Below are 19000 nucleotides of genomic sequence, written 5' to 3'. Positions count from 1 at the left end.
CGTCCTGGGAGTCAAGAAGAATGAGCTCTTCAAAATGATGATCTCATTTAAAGAGTAGTTTATATAGGATTTAATGGACTGTGACATTATAGTTTGCAATTAATGGGTTTACCTGGTAAAGAACACCACCCTGATATGAAATATGAAAGGTCAAATGAAGTATTATAATTATTTTAATAGATTCTGCATCTTATGTTGGTTAGTGTCTATTATTTTGACAGATTTTTGACTTATCAAACAATTTTCTGGCCTATCAAAATCTTGAAAATCATTGCCCAAAAAGAAAAAGCAGCAAACATATGATGAATCAACTTTATTTTTAATTATCTATGGGTGTCTTAATCTATGAATAGAAGCATAATGGAGGATACAAAGGAATGACAAGGATAAGACCTCTACTATCAAGAAAAATAAAAATCAGTTGGCGACACTGCACGAAACAGCAAGACCAAAGGATATCTACTGAGTAGCACAATACCAGTTAATACAGAGTGAATCCACATAGGAATAACCACCAGTGACTATGGAATAAGGCAGAGGATGATTGGGAAATACATCTTGGGAGGTGGGGAAAGCATCAACTTGTTTCCATTCCAGGCACCCAAATGTAGGCCTTGTGTGATTAAGTTTCACCTCTGTTGTGTCTGGTTTATTCAACTCTAAAGGAAAGGATGTGCTCCAGATGGTATTTAATATCTTCCCGTTATGACAAGATAGGATTGTAAGGACAATTGCAAAGAACCTGAATGGGTGAGGACACAACAAACAGGAAGAAAGGAAAGCACAAAGCCACCGGTTTTGAAACACAAAAACTGTGTGATGGCCAGTTAAGCTGTGAGTAAGCGAGGAGCTTGAACAAGCCTGTGTGCCTGTGCTAAAATCTCAGAGGGCAGAAAAGTTGGAAATGGGTGGAACACAGTAGGGATGCTACCAAGCAGCCAAAATGGAAACCAAGTCACTGTGCTTTCTCACTCCGTATTCTCTGTGTCTTTTGAGATGTTATAAGAACCGCTTCCCAAAGCCTTCATGCCACACAGAATAAGAAGACTGCCCATGTGGAAGGACCATATTTAGAAACGCACGAGCAGGCCCCTTTTGTGGGCCAGGAAACCAAGAGCTGTTGCTGAAAAGATGGTGGTCAGTCCAAGCAGCTTTAGCAGGCCTGGCACAGAAGGCAAGTGTCTCTCCAGGAAGGTGCTGGTAATGGGTCTCGCAGGGACGTCCTGAGTTCAGAGAACATTTATGTCAGTACAGGGTTGTGCATGCCATCCCAGAAACTATTTCTTTCATAGTTGTTAAAGAGTATCCCACTCATTCCAACATCTGTCGTATGAAACATGACACTCCCTTGTGGTCTCACTCCCTCTTCTTCACCTGACTGACACTCTGTGACTTTGCTAGTCCTCCTTTTGCAGCCCCCAAGCTGAGGTGGCTCTACCTTCCATATTTTCTCCCAGCATATCATCTGTCAGAACTGTACTTTGGGGTTATTCTCTGTCTTCCCATCTGAAAGCACTGCCATTCTCAGACCACAGTAACCCATGCACATCATGAATGTTTGTTGAAGAGGATGAATGAATGTTCCATTCAGCCCACCATCCTGTTTCTAGCAGAAGCAAAAGGACAGTAATTTTGGAATGTCAGGGCTATCTAAGGTTTCAGGCTTAAAAGGACAGAAGAACAATTGATTTTTTCTGGATCCCCATTCTCTATGACTCTATGCATCCTTCCTATGAGTTAGAAAAACTTTCTGTGGTTGTGTTACAAAAAGACATGTAGTTGAAGTGAGTTTAAATGTGCTCCACTTTATTCCACCTCTTGACCCCTGGATAGAGGACAATAACCTTTTTTCTTAACTTTTGTTGAGAATCAATAAGTCAGATCAATCAACAGACACTGAAGTTTTTGTGACTGAGTTCTTATTTTGAGCTGGTGTTTTGGTCTTTTCTTCCCCTCTCTTTCTTGTCTTTGTTTCTTGTCTTGCTAGAGATCAAACCCAGGATCTTTTTCATGCTAAGCAAGCATTCTGCCATTGTGCTCTGTCCCCCATTTATTTCTTAATATGTCCAGAACTCTCTGAGAAATATTTTCTTATGATAAAATCATATTTTCCTATTAATCTGCAAGAGATGTAGCACTACAAATTTGTCAAAGTTCATCTAGCCCTGTAACCCCTAAGTCATGTGGTTTACTTAGATAACCATACATCAAACCATTAGGAAAAGGAATGTGCACATATGCAAGTGTGTTCGTGGGAACAATCATTCTTAGAGCAAAGACATAAACTGACCACAGACTCTGGTTCTGGCTGCCAAATTTCATCTTCTGGAATCTTCCCAACAGCATGCAGAATCTGAAATGAAAGATTACCTTGGCAAATAGCAAAGCAGATACTATCTTTCTTTTATTCTTTAAAAAAGAACCAAGTGAATGCCTCTTGGGATATCCATCAACAACGTCAAGGTAAAGGGCAGAGCAATCCACTTGACCTTTTGAAAGGCCTCCTAAAGATCTTTTATTTATGGTATAAAAGGTTTCAGTCATTAGCTTCACCATAAATTTTAGTACTTGCAAAAGTATCTTAATGGGAATGAGACTAGAAGTGTTGCCAAAAAAGAATGATTCTGAATTTTTAATCCTAATAGAAATATTTTTGATTCTGTAACATCAGACCATGGTGATGGCTTTTTTTAATTTAAAAAGAAAGCTTTTAAGTTTTGTCTGTTTGTGTGCTTGCTGAGCATATGTAAGTGCACCAGGAGCCTGAAGGAAGCTTTGGCGATCAAAGGAGGGCATCTGATCCCCTAGAACTGAATGTCAGTGCTAGGAGGCACACCTCTGCACGAGCAGTGAGTGCTCTGAGCTGCGGGCCGCCTTTCCAGACCCCTATTCTTTTTTTTTCCTCATGCAATATCCAACTTTATTTAGAGCATCAGGCAATTTATAGTCAGAGGGTTAAATGGAATCACCTGAGTAAAACATATGCTCATAAGAACAGGCCACATGTGTCAAAAAGCATGTGTTTCCGTAAAGGCCTATATAAACAAATAACAATAACCAGTTGTAATGAATGAAGTAAACTTGCAAGACCCCCTATTCTTAAAGATTGATTCTATTTGTAATTCTGTGCACGTGTATGTGCAGATGGTCTCTGAGTTCTGAAGATGGTAGTGTATCGCCTGGAAATGAAGTTACAGGCAGTTGTGAACTTCCTGACATGGGTGCTGGGAACTAAACTCAGTTCTTCTCAATGAGTAAGAAGTTTAACCCCTGAACCACGTTTCCTCCCAAAACCTCTTAAGCACAGCTGAGGTCTGACATACACTTCAAGTAAAATATAGATATTTTCAATATTTTGTTTGAGGTGTTCCTTTTCCTTAAAACTGTTATTATAATGGTATCCTGGGTCTTTAGATGGGGAAATATGGTGTGGGGGGGATGCTACGTTCCTCCCCCACTGGCCATGATCCTGGGCCCTACCTCTCTGGCTGCTCTCTCCCCAGCCTGCACAGCTCCCTCCATGTAGCCGCTCCAGTGTGAGGCAGTCTCAGTGCCTGCAAAGAAAATCCTGCCCACTGGCTGACGTAGAACCCTGAGAACAAGAACAAAGCAGTAAATGTCATTGCAAACAGCCAGAAATCACCTTTCGCAACAGAAGGAACTGCCAGTTGGAGAACTGGTAGGGGGGTGCTGTGGCCAAACCTTGGTTAATACCATATAACTCCTGTCAGAATGGCTAAAAAAAACTCCAATGACAGTTTATGCCAGAGAGGATGTGGAGAGAGGGGAACACTCCTTCATTGCTGGTGGGAGTGCCAACTCGTACAGCCACTTTGGAAATAAGGATGGAGATTCCTTAGGAGGATGGGAATCAGTCTACTACAAGACCCAGAAATTCCACTCTTAGGTATATACCCAAAAGATGCCCATTCATACAACAAGGATGTCTATTCCACTATGTTCATAGCAGCATTATTTGTAGTAGCCAGAACGTGGAAGCAACCTAGATGCCCCTCAAACAAGGAGTGGATAGAGAAAATGTAGTACATTTACACAATGGAGTACTATTCAGCAGAAAAAAAACAATGGAATCTTGAAATTTGCAGGCAAATGGATGGCACTAGAAGAAACCATCCTGAGTGAGGTAACTTAGTCACAAAAAGAGAAACATGGTACGTACTCACTCATTTATGGATTTTAGACATGAATCAGGGGAGTGCCAGCATACAATCCCACTGCCAGAGAGTCTAGGAAACAGAACCTTCATCCAGCGACTGATGAAAGCAGAGGCAGATACCCACAGATAAACACTGAACTGAACTCCTGGAATCCAGTGTCAGAAAGAGAGAACTGATGAGCAAAGGAGTTAAAACTGTGGGTATGACCCACAGAAAGAGTTGATCTTAATAACGGGGAGCTCTTGATTAGTGGCTGTGTGGAAAGCATGGGACTGACCCAGACCCCCTGAATGTGGGTGGGTGTCAGTGAGGAGGCCTAGGTAATCTATGGGGCCTTGGGTAGTATTTATCCCTGGCATACAAATAGGCTTTGAGTGCCCATGCCACAATATGGGAGGTTCTCTCAGCCGGGACTCTTGGGGAAGGGCCTAGGCCCTGCCCTGGATGAAATAACAGTTACTGGAGATCCACCATTGAGGGCCTCACCCTCCCTGGGGATCGCAGTGGAGATTGGGTGGGGGACTGGGGGACCTGGTGGGGAGGGAGAGGGAGCTGGGATTGACATTGTGAAACAAGATTGTTTCTAACCTTAATTTAAAAAAAATTGGAAGACTAAGATGTAGGGAACCAATGAATCTAACAATCGCATGCAAAAAGGCAAAAAGCAAGGATTAAACAGAAGACAGTCTCTGTCCAATGTCTGTGTGGAAATTGTCTTCCTTTGCAGAATAAGGATGGAAAGGAGACAGTAACATAAAGGAGACCTCCAAGCATATTCCTCATGAATTATGTGTTTCAGTGCATAATACTTCCAATGCATTTTTCATTGATAATATCCATAACAGAAATTTCTTAAGAAACATGTATTCAGTTCTTTACTAAAGTTCGCCTGCCAATTTGTCCTCTGTCTTCTAGCTGGAAGCAGAACACTTGTTGAATACATCTAGGGCTCTCACAACAAAACTCATTGCAATCTTCCCAGTGTCATGGTCCTGCAGGGTCATTAAAATCCTGTGAAACAGTCTCTTGTTGGCCTGGGAGCTATGTTCTTAAGCTGTGTTGTGCCGTAGTTTCTGCTTTCTGATATGAAACCTGACACACATCCATGAGAACGGACAAAGATGAAAGGCATTACCATCCCATCACCAGTGCCTGCTTCTCACATTCAGAACCAGGCCTGATAACTTAAGCATTCTTCATGCTCCCCACCCCTCATAGGCATTTTCCTGATAATCTATGGGCCTGAGCACAGAGCTCGGCACTCAGTGGTCAGACCTCAAATCACACTACACCTTGGACTTAAAACAAACCTCAAACCCAAATCAATGTAGTGGTTAAAAGATGAATTTTTATAACCTCTGAAATGTCACAGGACACAGAGGATCCTACAGATCTTTCTAGTTTGATCCTTGACATTTTATTTGATTTTAAAAATTTAATTATGTGCATGTGAATGAAAGTTCCCACAGAGGTTAGAAGATCCCTTAAGCTAGAGTTATAGGGTGTTGTAAGATGCCTCCGTCGGCTCTGGCAACTGAACTCAGGTCCTCTGCACAAGAAGTTGAGCCACTTCTCTATTCCCAATCCTTGTCATTCTGTCATCACTATCACCTATAGCCTTGCTACACCTAGCTTTGCCCATGACCTCATAAGAACTTGCAGAATTCTCAACAGTGGCTGTTTCCATGACATTTGACTTAGACTGCATTCCCCAGGAGACTTCTTCTGCCCCCTACCGCCTGACATGCGGCCACTGCACATTTCACTAGGTAAAGTGAGATTGCAATTCCATGAGTCCCGGAATAGCTTTATACCTCTTAACTAAAACACTGGAGCTGGTGCTTTAGTATTTTCCCTTTAAGTTCTATCCTTCCTCTGCTTCCCACCACTGCCTCCAACACTTCCAGCTCCTCAGCAAGCAGGTATTATATTGATATTTTAAAAAGTGGTCAGCAAATGGACAGCACTTATCTACTACACACTGAATGAAACAATCACTTGCGACTTAGTCTACACTGGGCATATCTGAAAAGTTACCTAATGACTCAGAAGCTCATTAGGCAGTATCCTTTTGCCCTCAGATTTTCTCTGGATTCTATTTTGGCATCTATAGGCAGATAAGGGTTACACTCTCCAGAGTCAATAATCATCTTCTGCTAAACAAGTGTTAACCCTTCTTGCACTGGTTCTCATGGAGAGCTTGGTCAGTTGACTTCATCCACTAACACTCTGTGCTGCACTCTCAACACCCTTTCTTTCTCTTTCCTGATTTAGTTTAGTGTTGCTAGGAGAGTCAGAGGAATGGCCATTAATTCACACCTTGTTATCATCATCACATGCACTGAACTCAGCATAGTGACTCACACTTGGATGCACAGTGCTGTGTGAACTCTGAATGGGTGAGTCATAAACAGAATAAAGTTGCTAAAGAATAACTCAGGCAATCATCACATTATCTTATGTGCCTCATCCACATGCTAAGGAGAGTAAAATCCAACAATAAATGGCTAAATAGGTGATGGGTAGGAAAAGAGTAGGAAGTCAAGCCCTTTCCTGCCTGGTCTAGAATTGATTCCGAGTTTACAGAGTCATGCCCACACTGACACAGAAGGGTGCTTTGGGATGCTTACCGAATTCTAGACTGAGTATTAGGACACCGTACTGCCAGTCTGGACAAACCCTCTGGCTATCTAAAGTGCTCCTTATGTACCAACTTTCTCTGGTTGTACTGGTTGAGTTTGCTTCTCTAGAGGAATGAAGAACGGAAACAACACAACCGGTGCAGTGCAGCGACTTCCTTTGTGAGATTCATGAGCTTCAAAGGAAACTGGGAACATTCTTTCTTTCTGGTATTGACAAGAAAGCAAAAACTAGGAAGAAATGAGGTAACTGAGTTGGAGCTTAGTTGCAGGGCTTTCGGGCACAGCTTAGCACACTTGTATTTATTAAACATGGCTTGTTTGAATGTATGCAAGCCCTGTAGGAGTTGGGGCAGTGATTGGACAGTACCTTCCATACTGGGTCATGATGCCAGGAGGGAAGTAGGTTGTGTAGCAGCCGCCGGAGTACTGCTCTTCACACCAGTTCTTCTCCTCATAATGGACTGGCTGTAAGGAAGAGGAACAAAAGCTTGAAAGAGAGGTAGAGGAAGGTACTTTGTCTGTTGTATATAGAGTTCATGCTAGTAGACTTCATTGCACAGAACAAATTGCAGCTCTCTCTCAGAATCTGAAGGGCAGTGCTTCTATGCCTCCCTGCTTCCTAGAGATACTGAAGGCCTTTGTAGAAAGCGCTGTAGTGTTTGCATGTAACCTGTGCACACCCTGCCGTATGCCTTAAATCATCTCCAGATTACTGATAGTACACAATGCAACATAAGTGCCATACAAATGCGTATCACACTGAATCTTCAGTGTGGGGGCAATTATTTTTTAAATTATTTTGCAGAACCTGTATGTACAGAGGACTGATAATACACTGAAATAGGGCTGTATTATCCTGATGTTTTTAAAGACATCTTTGGACAGGTAAATGTTTTTAGTAATAAACTTGTGGTGATTTCAGACCTTAGAAAGTTTTCTCTTTTCACACATGCAAGTCTTGTCATGTGGTGCAAGCTGGCCTAAGATTCTAGAGGCTCCTCTCCTGCCTCTACCGTTCAAGTACTGGGATTATGGAAAAGCACCACTATTCCTGGACATGGGTATCTTAAGTTCTTGCTCATAAACAACAATTATCTGTTTCTGTTTTCACTTTCTTGTTTCTTCTTTTCATTTTTGTGTTTCATGGTTTTGGTAAAGTTTTAAAATTTCATAGTTGACAAGGATGGTTGATCAAGTGAAAAAATGTGTAGCTATGAAAAACAGACAATGGTGAGTTTCATGTTTTGGTAGCAGTGAGCGTTGCTGAAAGTGGATCAGTTTTCATAGTATGTATTCACTATGGTGGGATGGGGGAACATGTAAAACAACCATTGGTCTGGAAAATGTGGGTTAGCCATTCATTAACAGGCTTATTTTTACAAAATTTGAACTTATAAAAATAGAGGCAGGAGTATTGCTGAGTTAACAGCACACACCTAGCCTGCCACACCCTAGGTTCAATTCTTCCCCAGGGTGGGAGGAACCAACGATGAATAACTTAAACAGAAAGTTTGTCATTAAGCATCACTTTGAAAAGAGAAAATTGATATAGCAAAATATTTGAAACTAGACTTTGAAAAACCTATTTTGTTTTTTAAAAGTGCCTCATGAAGTTAACTTTGCAATCATTTATGGCATCGTATTTACAAACTGTGAGGCCCTGCCTAAGTAGTGAATGGCACAAAGTCCCCTTTGGGCTTATCACTGTTATCATGCTGTGATCTGAAATCAGAGGACTCTCTTGCTTCCTGAGCATTGTTCTTTGGCTCTTTGCAGCCAATCAGAAGAAAGACTGGGCTTTCTCTTTTTATTTCTCCTTCCTCCAAGGAATTTCTTCCTCTCACACAACAAATATTGAAGCCACAGTGATGCAACATCTTTTCAGCATTAGTAATTATCATCAATATCCTTTTTAGAAGAAACTTCCTCAAATGAAAACTTTTAGAAAATACAAAAACAGTTGCTTTTCTCTGTAAATAAGGTTCTCCACTCAACTACTTCATACAACGCTGGAGAACTTGAATTACAAACTGCTGTCACCGAAAAGCCTGCTCAGGGAACAGCTCTGAATTTAGGGACAAAAGAAGCACTACCTAAACCCAGAGTATGTCATAGCTTCCTTGCCTCATCGCCTGTACAGACGGGGCTCAATCACACTTTATGGAACCATTTCTGCATCAACCCTACATGTACAGACCTTTCCATGAATCTATGGGGTAAACATGAGCTGCAGGGTTCTACTGACACAAACCTGGCCCCTTCCCATTGGAAAAAGACTGGGAAAAAGCCTTACCTGCAAAGCTTCTTGGGAGTTCAGGACTTTTGCATAGAGCTCACAAAGTTTCTTTAGTCTGTACAACAGAAAAAAATATAGCATTTTAATGATGAATGTGAAGGTTAATGGTATTAAGGCAAAGAAAAAGTGAGAGGCACTTATTCCCTTATATAAAAGTCTCGAATCCATTGTTCCCACTTTGACATTCCAAGTTAAGTCATTCTGTTTTCTTTTGTTTGAAATACTGTCCTGCTATGTAACCCAGGCTTGCTTGGCATAATTAATCTTTCTACCCTGGCCTCTAATGTGACATCATTGTAGGCAAATGTGACCACATCCAGCTTCACTTTAATTTTTAAAAACAAGGAATTTGCCCTATATCAAATGTCTTAAAGCCATGAGCTCACAAAATAATAGGAGCATAGTGAGACTATTGCTAAATCTTTAAGACAGAAAGCAAAGTGAATCACTGGATAGATCAACTTAGAAAGGACAAGCCTCAGGCTCCATACCTGACTTCTTACTCAGAAGGAAAAGTGGCAGTAGGTAGTTAGTGGTGCACACCTTTAATCCCAGCACTCGGGAGGTAGAGGCAGGCCAAACTCTGAGTTCGAGGCCAACCTGGTCTGCAGAGTGAGTTCCAGGACAGTCAGAGCTACCCAGAAACCCCCCCTTAAAAAAGAAAGTAATAGTAATCTGCATTTCACAAGCCTTCCAAGTGACTTTCAAATTTGAAAACTATGAATATATGGTTCCTAGCATAATAACACTTTCTAATAAATAAATTGTCAGCAAATACTAGCTCTTAAGTCTAGTGGGGGAATTGGAAGAAAGCCAACAATTATAATTAACCAGTTAAGGTGAATGAACAAATTCATCAATTAACATAAATCTAGCCAATGATATATTTCTATAGATAAACATAGCAGTTTCAATGATGACTTTTAGAATAGCAATGCACAAGGGGATATTAAGCATGATTTAGAGATTGGCCAATGAATTTTAAAACAAACTAGTGTTGTTGTGGACTGGAGAGTTGGTTCAGGAGTTAAGAGAGTTGCCGTTCTTCCAGAGGACCTGAATTCAATCCTTAGCATCCATGTGGCAGCTCACAGAAGGTTGTAATTCCTTCCCAGGGCATCCAGCACACTCTTCTGGCTTCGGGAACCAGGCATGGCACACATATGGTGCACAGACATCCATTCAGGAAAAACACCCATATACATAAAACTAAATCTCTCTCTAAAAATATAATCTTGTTTTAACTATAGGAACTCTTTTAGAAGCAAAAGAATAAAAATTCTCAATTTCTTTTTCTTTCTCTGAAATAAATCGGCATGAACACAAGAATGGTGTGAAGATACAAAGTTAACTTCCGAAATAGAATGAGTATATAAGGAATTTTAGAATTCATAAAGGTGGGCATTTTAAACCCTTGGAGAAGAGACTGATAATTTAAAAGTATGACTGCCCAGGAATGAAGTTGAGCTTTCACTTCGTTTTAAAATACATATTTTATCAATTATTTGATAATTTTGTACATATATACATATATTTTGATCATGTCTATCCTCCAATCTTCCCCTTAACTCCTCCCATATCTACTCCCTATCCCCTTTTTAAATAACTCATCAAGTCCAATTTGTGTTAGCTATATATTCATGAGTGTGGGGTCAGCCACCAGACCATGGCAATTTACCAGAGTCTACATCCTTAAAGGAAACAGACTTTCCCACCCCTAGAAGGCAGCAATAGCTCTTTGGTTATGAATAAGTCCTCATGAGTACCTCCACTCTCCATGGCATTAACTCTTATGTCAAAATATTCTTCAGAAAACTAAAAGATGTTCAGACAGTAGATGACTCTAGATATGGGCATGGGGATGCATGCCTGTAAATTCAGAATTTGAGCGAAGGAGTCAAGAAGACTGTGAGTTAAAGGCAAGCTTAGGCTATGCAGTGAATAAGAGGGCAACTTGACCAGGCATCAAGTCACCCCACTCCTCTATCATTATGAAACCTCCAAAGCAGTAGGAGAATGGATAATTAAAATGTGTATCTTGGAGGGCTAGAGAAATGCATCAGTGGTTAAGAGTGTGCATTGTTCATTGGAGTACCCATGTTCAGTTCCCAACATCCACAATGGACAGATGGTAGCTGCTGATAACTTCAGGTCTAGGGGTATCCAACACCTCTGACCTCCAAGGGCACCTGCGCTCACATACACACACACAGAGAAACACACACACACACACACACACACATACTTAAAAAATAAAATCCAAATAAAATGATAAAGTGTAAACCTATATTGGAATATAACTTTTGTGTGTATGACAGATCATTTATTAAACTGTTAAAACGAGTAGCCTTGACTACATAAACGATATAGTTGTTACAGTATATGATGATTAATTTATGAACTTGATCAGAAAGACAAAAATGGGGAAAGATTCATCCAAGGCACTGCAGATTCTGCATCGAGTCAATCAGATAACACTTCCTAACCTTCATGGATCTTATATTCCAATGGGGTTATTTTAAAATCTGTGGCCCAGTCAGATTTGATCAGCTCTGGCCATGCACCAAGGTGGCACTAGTTATGGAGAAACAAGCTGATGCAGATTGAAAGAATGCACTGGAAAGTCATTTGGGCTTTGTGTTATTAAATATGTTGTCAGTTGTGGTGCAGATATACATATTTTCCAGCGGGGAATGTAAATTGCAAGAAAAATATCCTCTAGAGAAATTAGTCTCTGTACCTATAATCTGTAATTGTTATGCCTCACTTATGTAGCAGTACCTAATCTAACAATTTGCCTACATGGTTATCTCCTCCACAAGCACATGTCCAGAGCTTTCATTATGTCCTTTTGCATACTGTTCATACTTTTTAGCATAATGTCTATGTACAATAACATGGTAACTATTAATTTAAATATTTGATTCTGAAGTAATAAGTATTGTGACATATAAGACCATTACATTAACATAACAGATACATCACATTAGCAATACACATATTGTGAGGTATTCTGGAAGTTAAAAGTTAATAAACATTGAAAGGCAAGCAAATATTCAAAAAAGAAAGATAGGAGAGAAGAAGGCAGAGGAAAGAAAGACATAATTTATTTGAAAAGCTACACTCTCTATTGAATGTGTGCTCTTGCTCTGAAAATTTGTCTTCCTATCAATCTAAAAAAGAAAAGAAGGCAGCAAGGAAAGAAGGAAGGAGGAGAGTGAAAGGGAGGAAGCAAAGGAAAGAAGGAAGGCAGACGAGAGGGATGAAGAGGGGAAATGAGGGAGGAAAGCAAGGAAGTTGTCAGGGAATGAAGGAAGGAAGGAAGGAAGGATGGATGGATGGAAGGAAGGAAGGAAGGAAGGAAGGACTGGGGAACAAAGATGGGGGAGGCAGGAAGGGGAGAGGGAAAGAAGAAAGAGAAAAAGGAAAGAACATTTGTTACCTTTCTTCTTTGGTAAGGCGTGTCAGTTTTCTAGCTTTATGAGAAAGGATAAATCTAAAAACACAAACAAGAAAAAGTGACCAATTTAATAATTTGTTTCATCTTAGCTTCATTTCTATAGCAACACATGCCCTCTGCAGTGCGTAGAACAAACCATCTATATACTAACAATGTTCCTGGTGTCCATATCTACATTGCTTTCATGACACTGAGGAGCACTTTCTGGCTTTGGAGCATTAAGGAACCAAAAGTAAATGACTGGTCATGCTTTCTGACTAGGGTAACTTGATGACTGATGAACTGCCCTCCAGCAGGCTGGCGACCAGCTTGGACCTCAAATCCTCACTTAAGGTGGTGTCTGAGTTAGTCAGTGCTTCCTAGCCACTTGGTTCTGTTTCAAGCATGATGCCTCTGTAACACTCATGCTTTAGGTGCTGTCTCATTTTCATCTCGACAACTGCTTTCTGTTTAACAACTTGCTGTGTCCTCCCTGTTCTCTTCTTGGCTTTCTGTTACTCCAGGAATACATCTTTGTATCCACTACTGGTCCCCAAACACTCCTCAGCTATGCCAATCTTCCCTGGCAAGTTGAAGATGGGGCTGGCCTCCACTTCCTTGTAGTGGGACTCAGAAAAGTCTCAATAACCCACATAAGTGACATTTACTGTGATTCAGATAGAGAAGTCATCACCCAAACTCATGTTGAAATTCCACTCACAATGTAGCGGCACTCAGAAGTACTAGGGTTTTTCAGAACATTTTGAATTGTGAGGAATTCAAGCAATTAATATGGTTTCCATGACAGTGAATTTTGCTTCTTAGGATTGTGGGCTATTTTATATGACAAGTTTGGCTTCTCTGCTTGCTTCCTTGCTTCCACTCTTGTTATGCGATTTTGTGACAAATGTTTACCCCTTCCACATTTTTTGCTTTGTATAGAGTAGAACAAGGCCCTCATCAGAAGTCCAGTAAGTATTGATTCCATGCTTCTGGACCTCCAAAACTAATAGCTACAATGACCCTCTTCTCTTCGTAAGTTACCCAGTCTTAAAAACTTTGCTATAGCAACAGAAAATATAGTAAACAGCACGGATACCCACATAGTCTTCATAAGAACTACTTAGTAAGCTGGGCGTTGGTGGCGCACGCCTTTAATCCCAGCACTCGGGAGGCAGAGGCAGGTGGATCTCTGTGAGTTCGAGGCCAGCCTGGTCTACAGAGCTAGTTCCAGGACAGCCTCCAAAACAATACAGAGAAACCCTGTCTCGAAAAGCCAAAAAAAAAAAAAAAGAACTAGTTAGTAAAACACTCCTCTTAATAAAAAACTGAAGTAACATCAGTCCATCATGTAAAGATGCCCCCAAATATATATACTAACACTTTAAATATGAAGTAGAAAATTGATATAATAAAATTTAAATGATATTGGTATTTGGCATATAGATATTTATTAATTAGAATGAAGCAATAATAACACTTCCATCACTGGATTTGGAGAATAGTATTATCAAGTAAAAATTGTTTTTAACAAAATTTTGTATCCCTTAATCAATAGTAATTTATCACATTGCTGATAGCAAATACAGCTACAATAATATAATTGTGCCTTACCCTATTATAGCAGCATAAGTGCCATCTGGTTTGGTGTCATCCATTGTGTACCCAATCGGAGCTTCCTCTCCTTCAATAACCATGGTTCCACAGAAATCTTTGAAAATAATGAAGTGAATGAACATATCCATTACCCTGTCATTCCACCCATAGCAAATGCAATTAAATACACAGTTTTCAACTTGAGGAGTTCGGAGGCCAAACGAAACACATTATACTCTAGTTGTATGAAAGCAAATTAAACTGATGTCATCGCGAGAGCTAGGTAATCAAGGTTCTATGAAAAAATCAGAGCAGGCCCAGATGCTGTAGTGCAGTTGATAGAGTGCCAGCCTGGCATGCACAGAGCGTTGAGTTTGTTCCCCAGCACTGCACAAACTGCATGTGGTGGTACATACCTGTGAGCCCCACACCTGAGAGGTGGAGGCAGCAATATCAGCTACATAGTGATTTTGAGATCAACTATGTAAGACACTATGTTGGACAAAAAGAACAAAATCAAAGTGTCCAATGGAAACTGAAATACAAGAGGCTGCATGCCTCATGAGCCAGTGTGATTTTGTGATGAGTCACTCCTCTTCCAACTTTTCTTTTAGAGGTGGGGGTCTCATTACATTTTTCAAGTCAGTCATGAACTCTGGTCTCATGTAGTCTTTCTTACTTCAGCCCCTTGAGTAACTGTGTGCTGCTGTGTCTAGTCACTTAATGCCAGTGGAAGCAGCCCTCAACTTTTAGAACACAGGGCAGACATAACATGGGAAACTAAAATGAACCATGGAATCCCATTTCAAACCTGACCTTTTAAGAACAGCAACTAGGGTAAGAAATTCAATTCATTATGAATAACAATACTCTCATCATCACCATCTGGAACATAATACAACTGGACCTTTGTATCTATGGGTTCTATACCTGTCAATCCAAACTCACTATTGAAAAAGAATTTAAGGACAGGCATGGTGGTACACATCTTTAATCCCAGCATGTTTTAGATAGAGACAAGAATTTAAGACTAGGTAGCTTGTCCACCTCGTGAGTTTTAGGAAAGTCAGGGCTACATAAAGAGATCCAGTCTCAAAGAACCAAAAATATTTTTCATTATATCTGCACTAACTGATTATATACAACTTTTTTCTTGTTATGTATAGTGTTTATACATTATACGCATGCATATATATTTTATACAAATATGTATAGTATACACACATATATGGTATGATAGCTATTATATGCAACACATTATATTAAACATTTTAAATAGAGATTATTTAGAGTATATTGAAGAATATGTGGTAAGGAATTAGGGAAGATATGAAAGGAGCAGTGAAAGAATATTTTCAAAATACAGTACATTAAAATAATGAGATGCTAGCCAATCAAACAAAAAACATAAAGTAGCCTAAATTCCTTGACCTACATGCTATCTACCTGCCACTAGCCAGCTACCTAGAATTCATGACCTGAGTCTTGGGAGGAAGAAGCTCAGCCCCATTATGCTGTTGCCATTGGATTCAAAGGGCAAAGGGACAGAGTTCTTGGAGGTGAGACCTTTGCATGGGGTAGAATACTTGCTCAGTGGATGTGCCAATCCAATAAGAGAACTAAGCAGGATTACCTGCAGTGTGGGGAGTTATGGAACTGAGGTATGTCTGAGCAGAGTTATCAATTGTCTGTCCTTCCATATCTAGAAGGAGTCACTCCAAGAACCTCCATGAGAATCAAAATCCTTGGGTGTCTAAGTCCCATACATAAATAAGGTGGGAACCTAAGCACATTCTCTTAATCATTTTGAGATTACTAAAAATACCTAATAGGATATAAATGTCACATAGATTTTATACTGAATGATTTAGAAACTCACAAGAAAAAAGGCTGCACATGTTCAGGACAAGTATAGTTCTCTTCTGAATATTCCTCACTTGTAGCTGGTTTGCTGTGCAGGAGCAGAACCCTTGTGTAGAGAGGGCTGAGTGGGTACAGGAAACACTATCCTCACACCAAACTGTGACACTATTCCCAATTGTCTCTGCACAGTCTTGAGTTCACAGTCTTTCTCCCATTTTAGTCCACCCCGACCTTTATCCTCAGCCTCAGGAACTGCTATTCTTTCCTGGTGCTCACTTGGTAGTTAAACAGATATTGATCAGAGGGAAAAAGAAATGATTTACATGTTATCCAAAGCAGCAGATACTCGTTGGATGTGGTGATTCATTTAAAGCAATAAAACGCAACAAAACTGTTCTCTGGTATCATTAGCCACATTTTTGGTGTTTTGTACCCACATGTGGCTAGTGGCATGGGTATTAGATGCAACATGCCAGGAGCATTTCAAACAACACAGGATGCAGCACTCTTTTTTGTTTGTTTTCATGCTTATGAACGTTTTATTTTAGGGAATATTCAGAGATACAATCTATCCAATTTAAAATGAGGGATGCAAAGAGGCAGGAAAGCTATTTCATCTTAATTTAGTAAACATTTCCTTCTTGAAATAGAAATGAAACTCCAAGACACGAAATTTCAAGATCCTTACTTTCGAATTTAGCATAAATCTGTTCAATGCCACAAGAACTGCTGGGTTGTAGAAAAGAATATTGTACATGATAAGACTCTGGCTTTCTTCTCTCAGGATGCAGCACTCTTATGAGCATTGCCATTCACTGTCCTACCTGGTGTAGTAGCACAAGAAATGTATTTCATTTAACTCACTAGGATCTTCATGCTAATAAGAGGTGGCCTGAAAAAGTTGACAATTGCCATTTATTGGTTGTATGGAGTTGAGCTACATCTCCATTCATGAATCCATGCCTTTACAAATCCATGCTTCAGGTATATTAAAAAGCAAAATCACATGTTCTCATGGGATTGGGAGAGGATTAAATAAATGCTATATCAAATTATTCAAAGAATTGGTCAGATTCCAAGGAAAAATAATTTATGAGTTTGTGTCAGCATAGTTTGCAAGAATTGTTTGTAGAACCTAAACTAGCCAGTGTTATCATTTAAGAAAAGTGCCCTGCAACAAGGTTCAAGGAGGTTTTTTTAATTAGGGAACAGGATCATAAACATAGGAAAGGGAAGTGGGGAGACCAGCCTCCAGAGGTAGGAGCAGCAGGTGAGAGCGGAGAAAGGAAAGAGGGAGAGAGCAAAAAAAAACTGGAAGAGAGAAAGGGACTGGTGGGGCAGACAGAGAGAGGGATAGAAAGAGAGAGAGAGGAGAATGGGAGGTGGGCAGGGCCTTTCGAAAATGAACATAGTGAATATGTACAGGTGATGCTCTTAGTGGTTGCAGCTCAGGGCATATCTTGTCAGAATCTGAAGGGCAGGCCAGTACAGATGTCTGAAAACTATCATCCAGAGGTGGTGACACACACCTGTAATCCCAGAACTCAGAAGGATGAGACTGGATGATCATGAGTTTTCTGACCAGCATTCTAATGCAAGTAGTTATATCCAAATATGGTTCGTGATACAAAGCTTACTGGACCTCCTCTGATAAATCTTTATATCAAGAATGCACTTACCCTTTTTCCTCCAGAAGGGCTCTTTATAGTAAACTATGCACTTAATGACTGAACCCAAAGGCACACGAGTGATCAGCTGGTTTCTTAACATCGGTAGGGGAGGACTATAGTGAATCTTCATACCCAGGACAGGTGGAATGGCACTAATCACATATTTAGCCTGAAAGAAAAGTAAACATGGTTAAATACCACTGGCCTGCTACAGATGTTTTTCTTAATCCACTCTGTCTCTGTGTCTCTGTCTCTGTGTCTCTGTCTCTGTCTGTCTGTCTGTCTGTCTGTCTGTCTGTCTCTCTCTCTCTCTGTGTGTGTGTGTGTGTGTGTTTGTGTGTGTGTGTGTCTACCCTTGCTCCCTTTCCATCCCTTAACAGTGAAGTCAGAAGTCAGAGGACCCAGCTAAAAACTAAAGCCGCTTTTATTCCTCCCTAGTTCTAAACCTCCTACACCTTCCCAGTTGCCTCTCTATTCCACTTGTTCTCATTGTTTTTGTTCCAGCCTTCCTTTCATTTGCCATTTTGATCAGCTTGTATTCCTTGGTCAGTCCAGACACGTTTCCAGTTTAGCCCCTGATCCTGGCTGTTGTTCCAGACATCTGTAATACTCTTCCCACAGAGTCCGCCAGCTCTGGGTTCACCTGTCTTGCTAAGGCCTTTGCTAACAACCTCATTTAAAGTGACATGATCAATCAGCCCAGCCTTGTGGGATGCCTTCTCCTTTCCCTGCTTGATTTCTTCCACACTAGTCATCACTATTTGACACACTTTAGATTTCCACTGTATGTTTGACTACAGCTCTAATCCTTTACTAAAATGTAAAACCTCATGAAGTCAGAAAATTCCCAACTCTCAGAATAATACCAGGCCCATAAGCCATGCTTGATATTTATCAAATATTTCCTTTGGTTTTATAATTACCCAAGGGCCGATTAAAGAGAGTACATTTTCAATCTCCTCTCAAATAGTTTCACTCCTTGTGCTTTCTTTCAGGTAGATGTAGCTCTGGCCAACAGACTCTATGAAGTCTGGACTGTTCTTGACCTCATATATGCTTCAGCTACCCATGGGACTCTGATTTCTTTCCCTCACTTTCAGAGTCTTACTTACCTCATATATTTCATGGTTTAAGGTTTCCACAACAACATTTTCCCCATTCTGGTCAATGTGAATCACAGGCCTCTCAAGCTTCACTCGGTCCCCAAGGAGGTCCATTATCCGCTCACTCACTTGACCTGACCCTCCAATAAATTTCCTCTCCTGGAAAGAAAAAAAAGCTGGACTAAAGGTGGGTGGTCAATATAGGAGTTGACA

The 19000-nt window shown here is 40.4% G+C and overlaps 1 protein-coding gene across 2 annotated transcripts in view; it reads right to left on the bottom strand.

Annotated features, from left to right (window-relative positions):
* Positions 1 to 298: 298 nt before the first annotated feature.
* Maob (monoamine oxidase B) overlaps positions 299 to 19000 on the bottom strand; it is a 94792-nt gene continuing 76090 nt past the window's right edge. For both annotated transcript variants that reach the window (XM_040733705.1, XM_040733706.1), the window contains exons 7-15: positions 18797 to 18946; positions 17694 to 17853; positions 14170 to 14266; positions 12559 to 12612; positions 9114 to 9171; positions 7188 to 7285; positions 3481 to 3592; positions 2291 to 2353; positions 299 to 1223 (exon numbers count right to left, since the gene is read on the bottom strand). In XM_040733705.1, coding sequence (XP_040589639.1) covers positions 1071 to 1223; positions 2291 to 2353; positions 3481 to 3592; positions 7188 to 7285; positions 9114 to 9171; positions 12559 to 12612; positions 14170 to 14266; positions 17694 to 17853; positions 18797 to 18946 — 945 coding nt within the window. In that variant the 3' untranslated portion in view covers positions 299 to 1070. The remainder of the gene's footprint in view (positions 1224 to 2290; positions 2354 to 3480; positions 3593 to 7187; positions 7286 to 9113; positions 9172 to 12558; positions 12613 to 14169; positions 14267 to 17693; positions 17854 to 18796; positions 18947 to 19000) is intronic.

Source organism: Mesocricetus auratus, unplaced genomic scaffold, assembly GCF_017639785.1.
Source record: "Mesocricetus auratus isolate SY011 unplaced genomic scaffold, BCM_Maur_2.0 Super-Scaffold_100033, whole genome shotgun sequence".
Taxonomy (NCBI): domain Eukaryota; kingdom Metazoa; phylum Chordata; class Mammalia; order Rodentia; family Cricetidae; genus Mesocricetus; species Mesocricetus auratus.
This window is presented reverse-complemented; position numbering and strand designations above follow the sequence as displayed.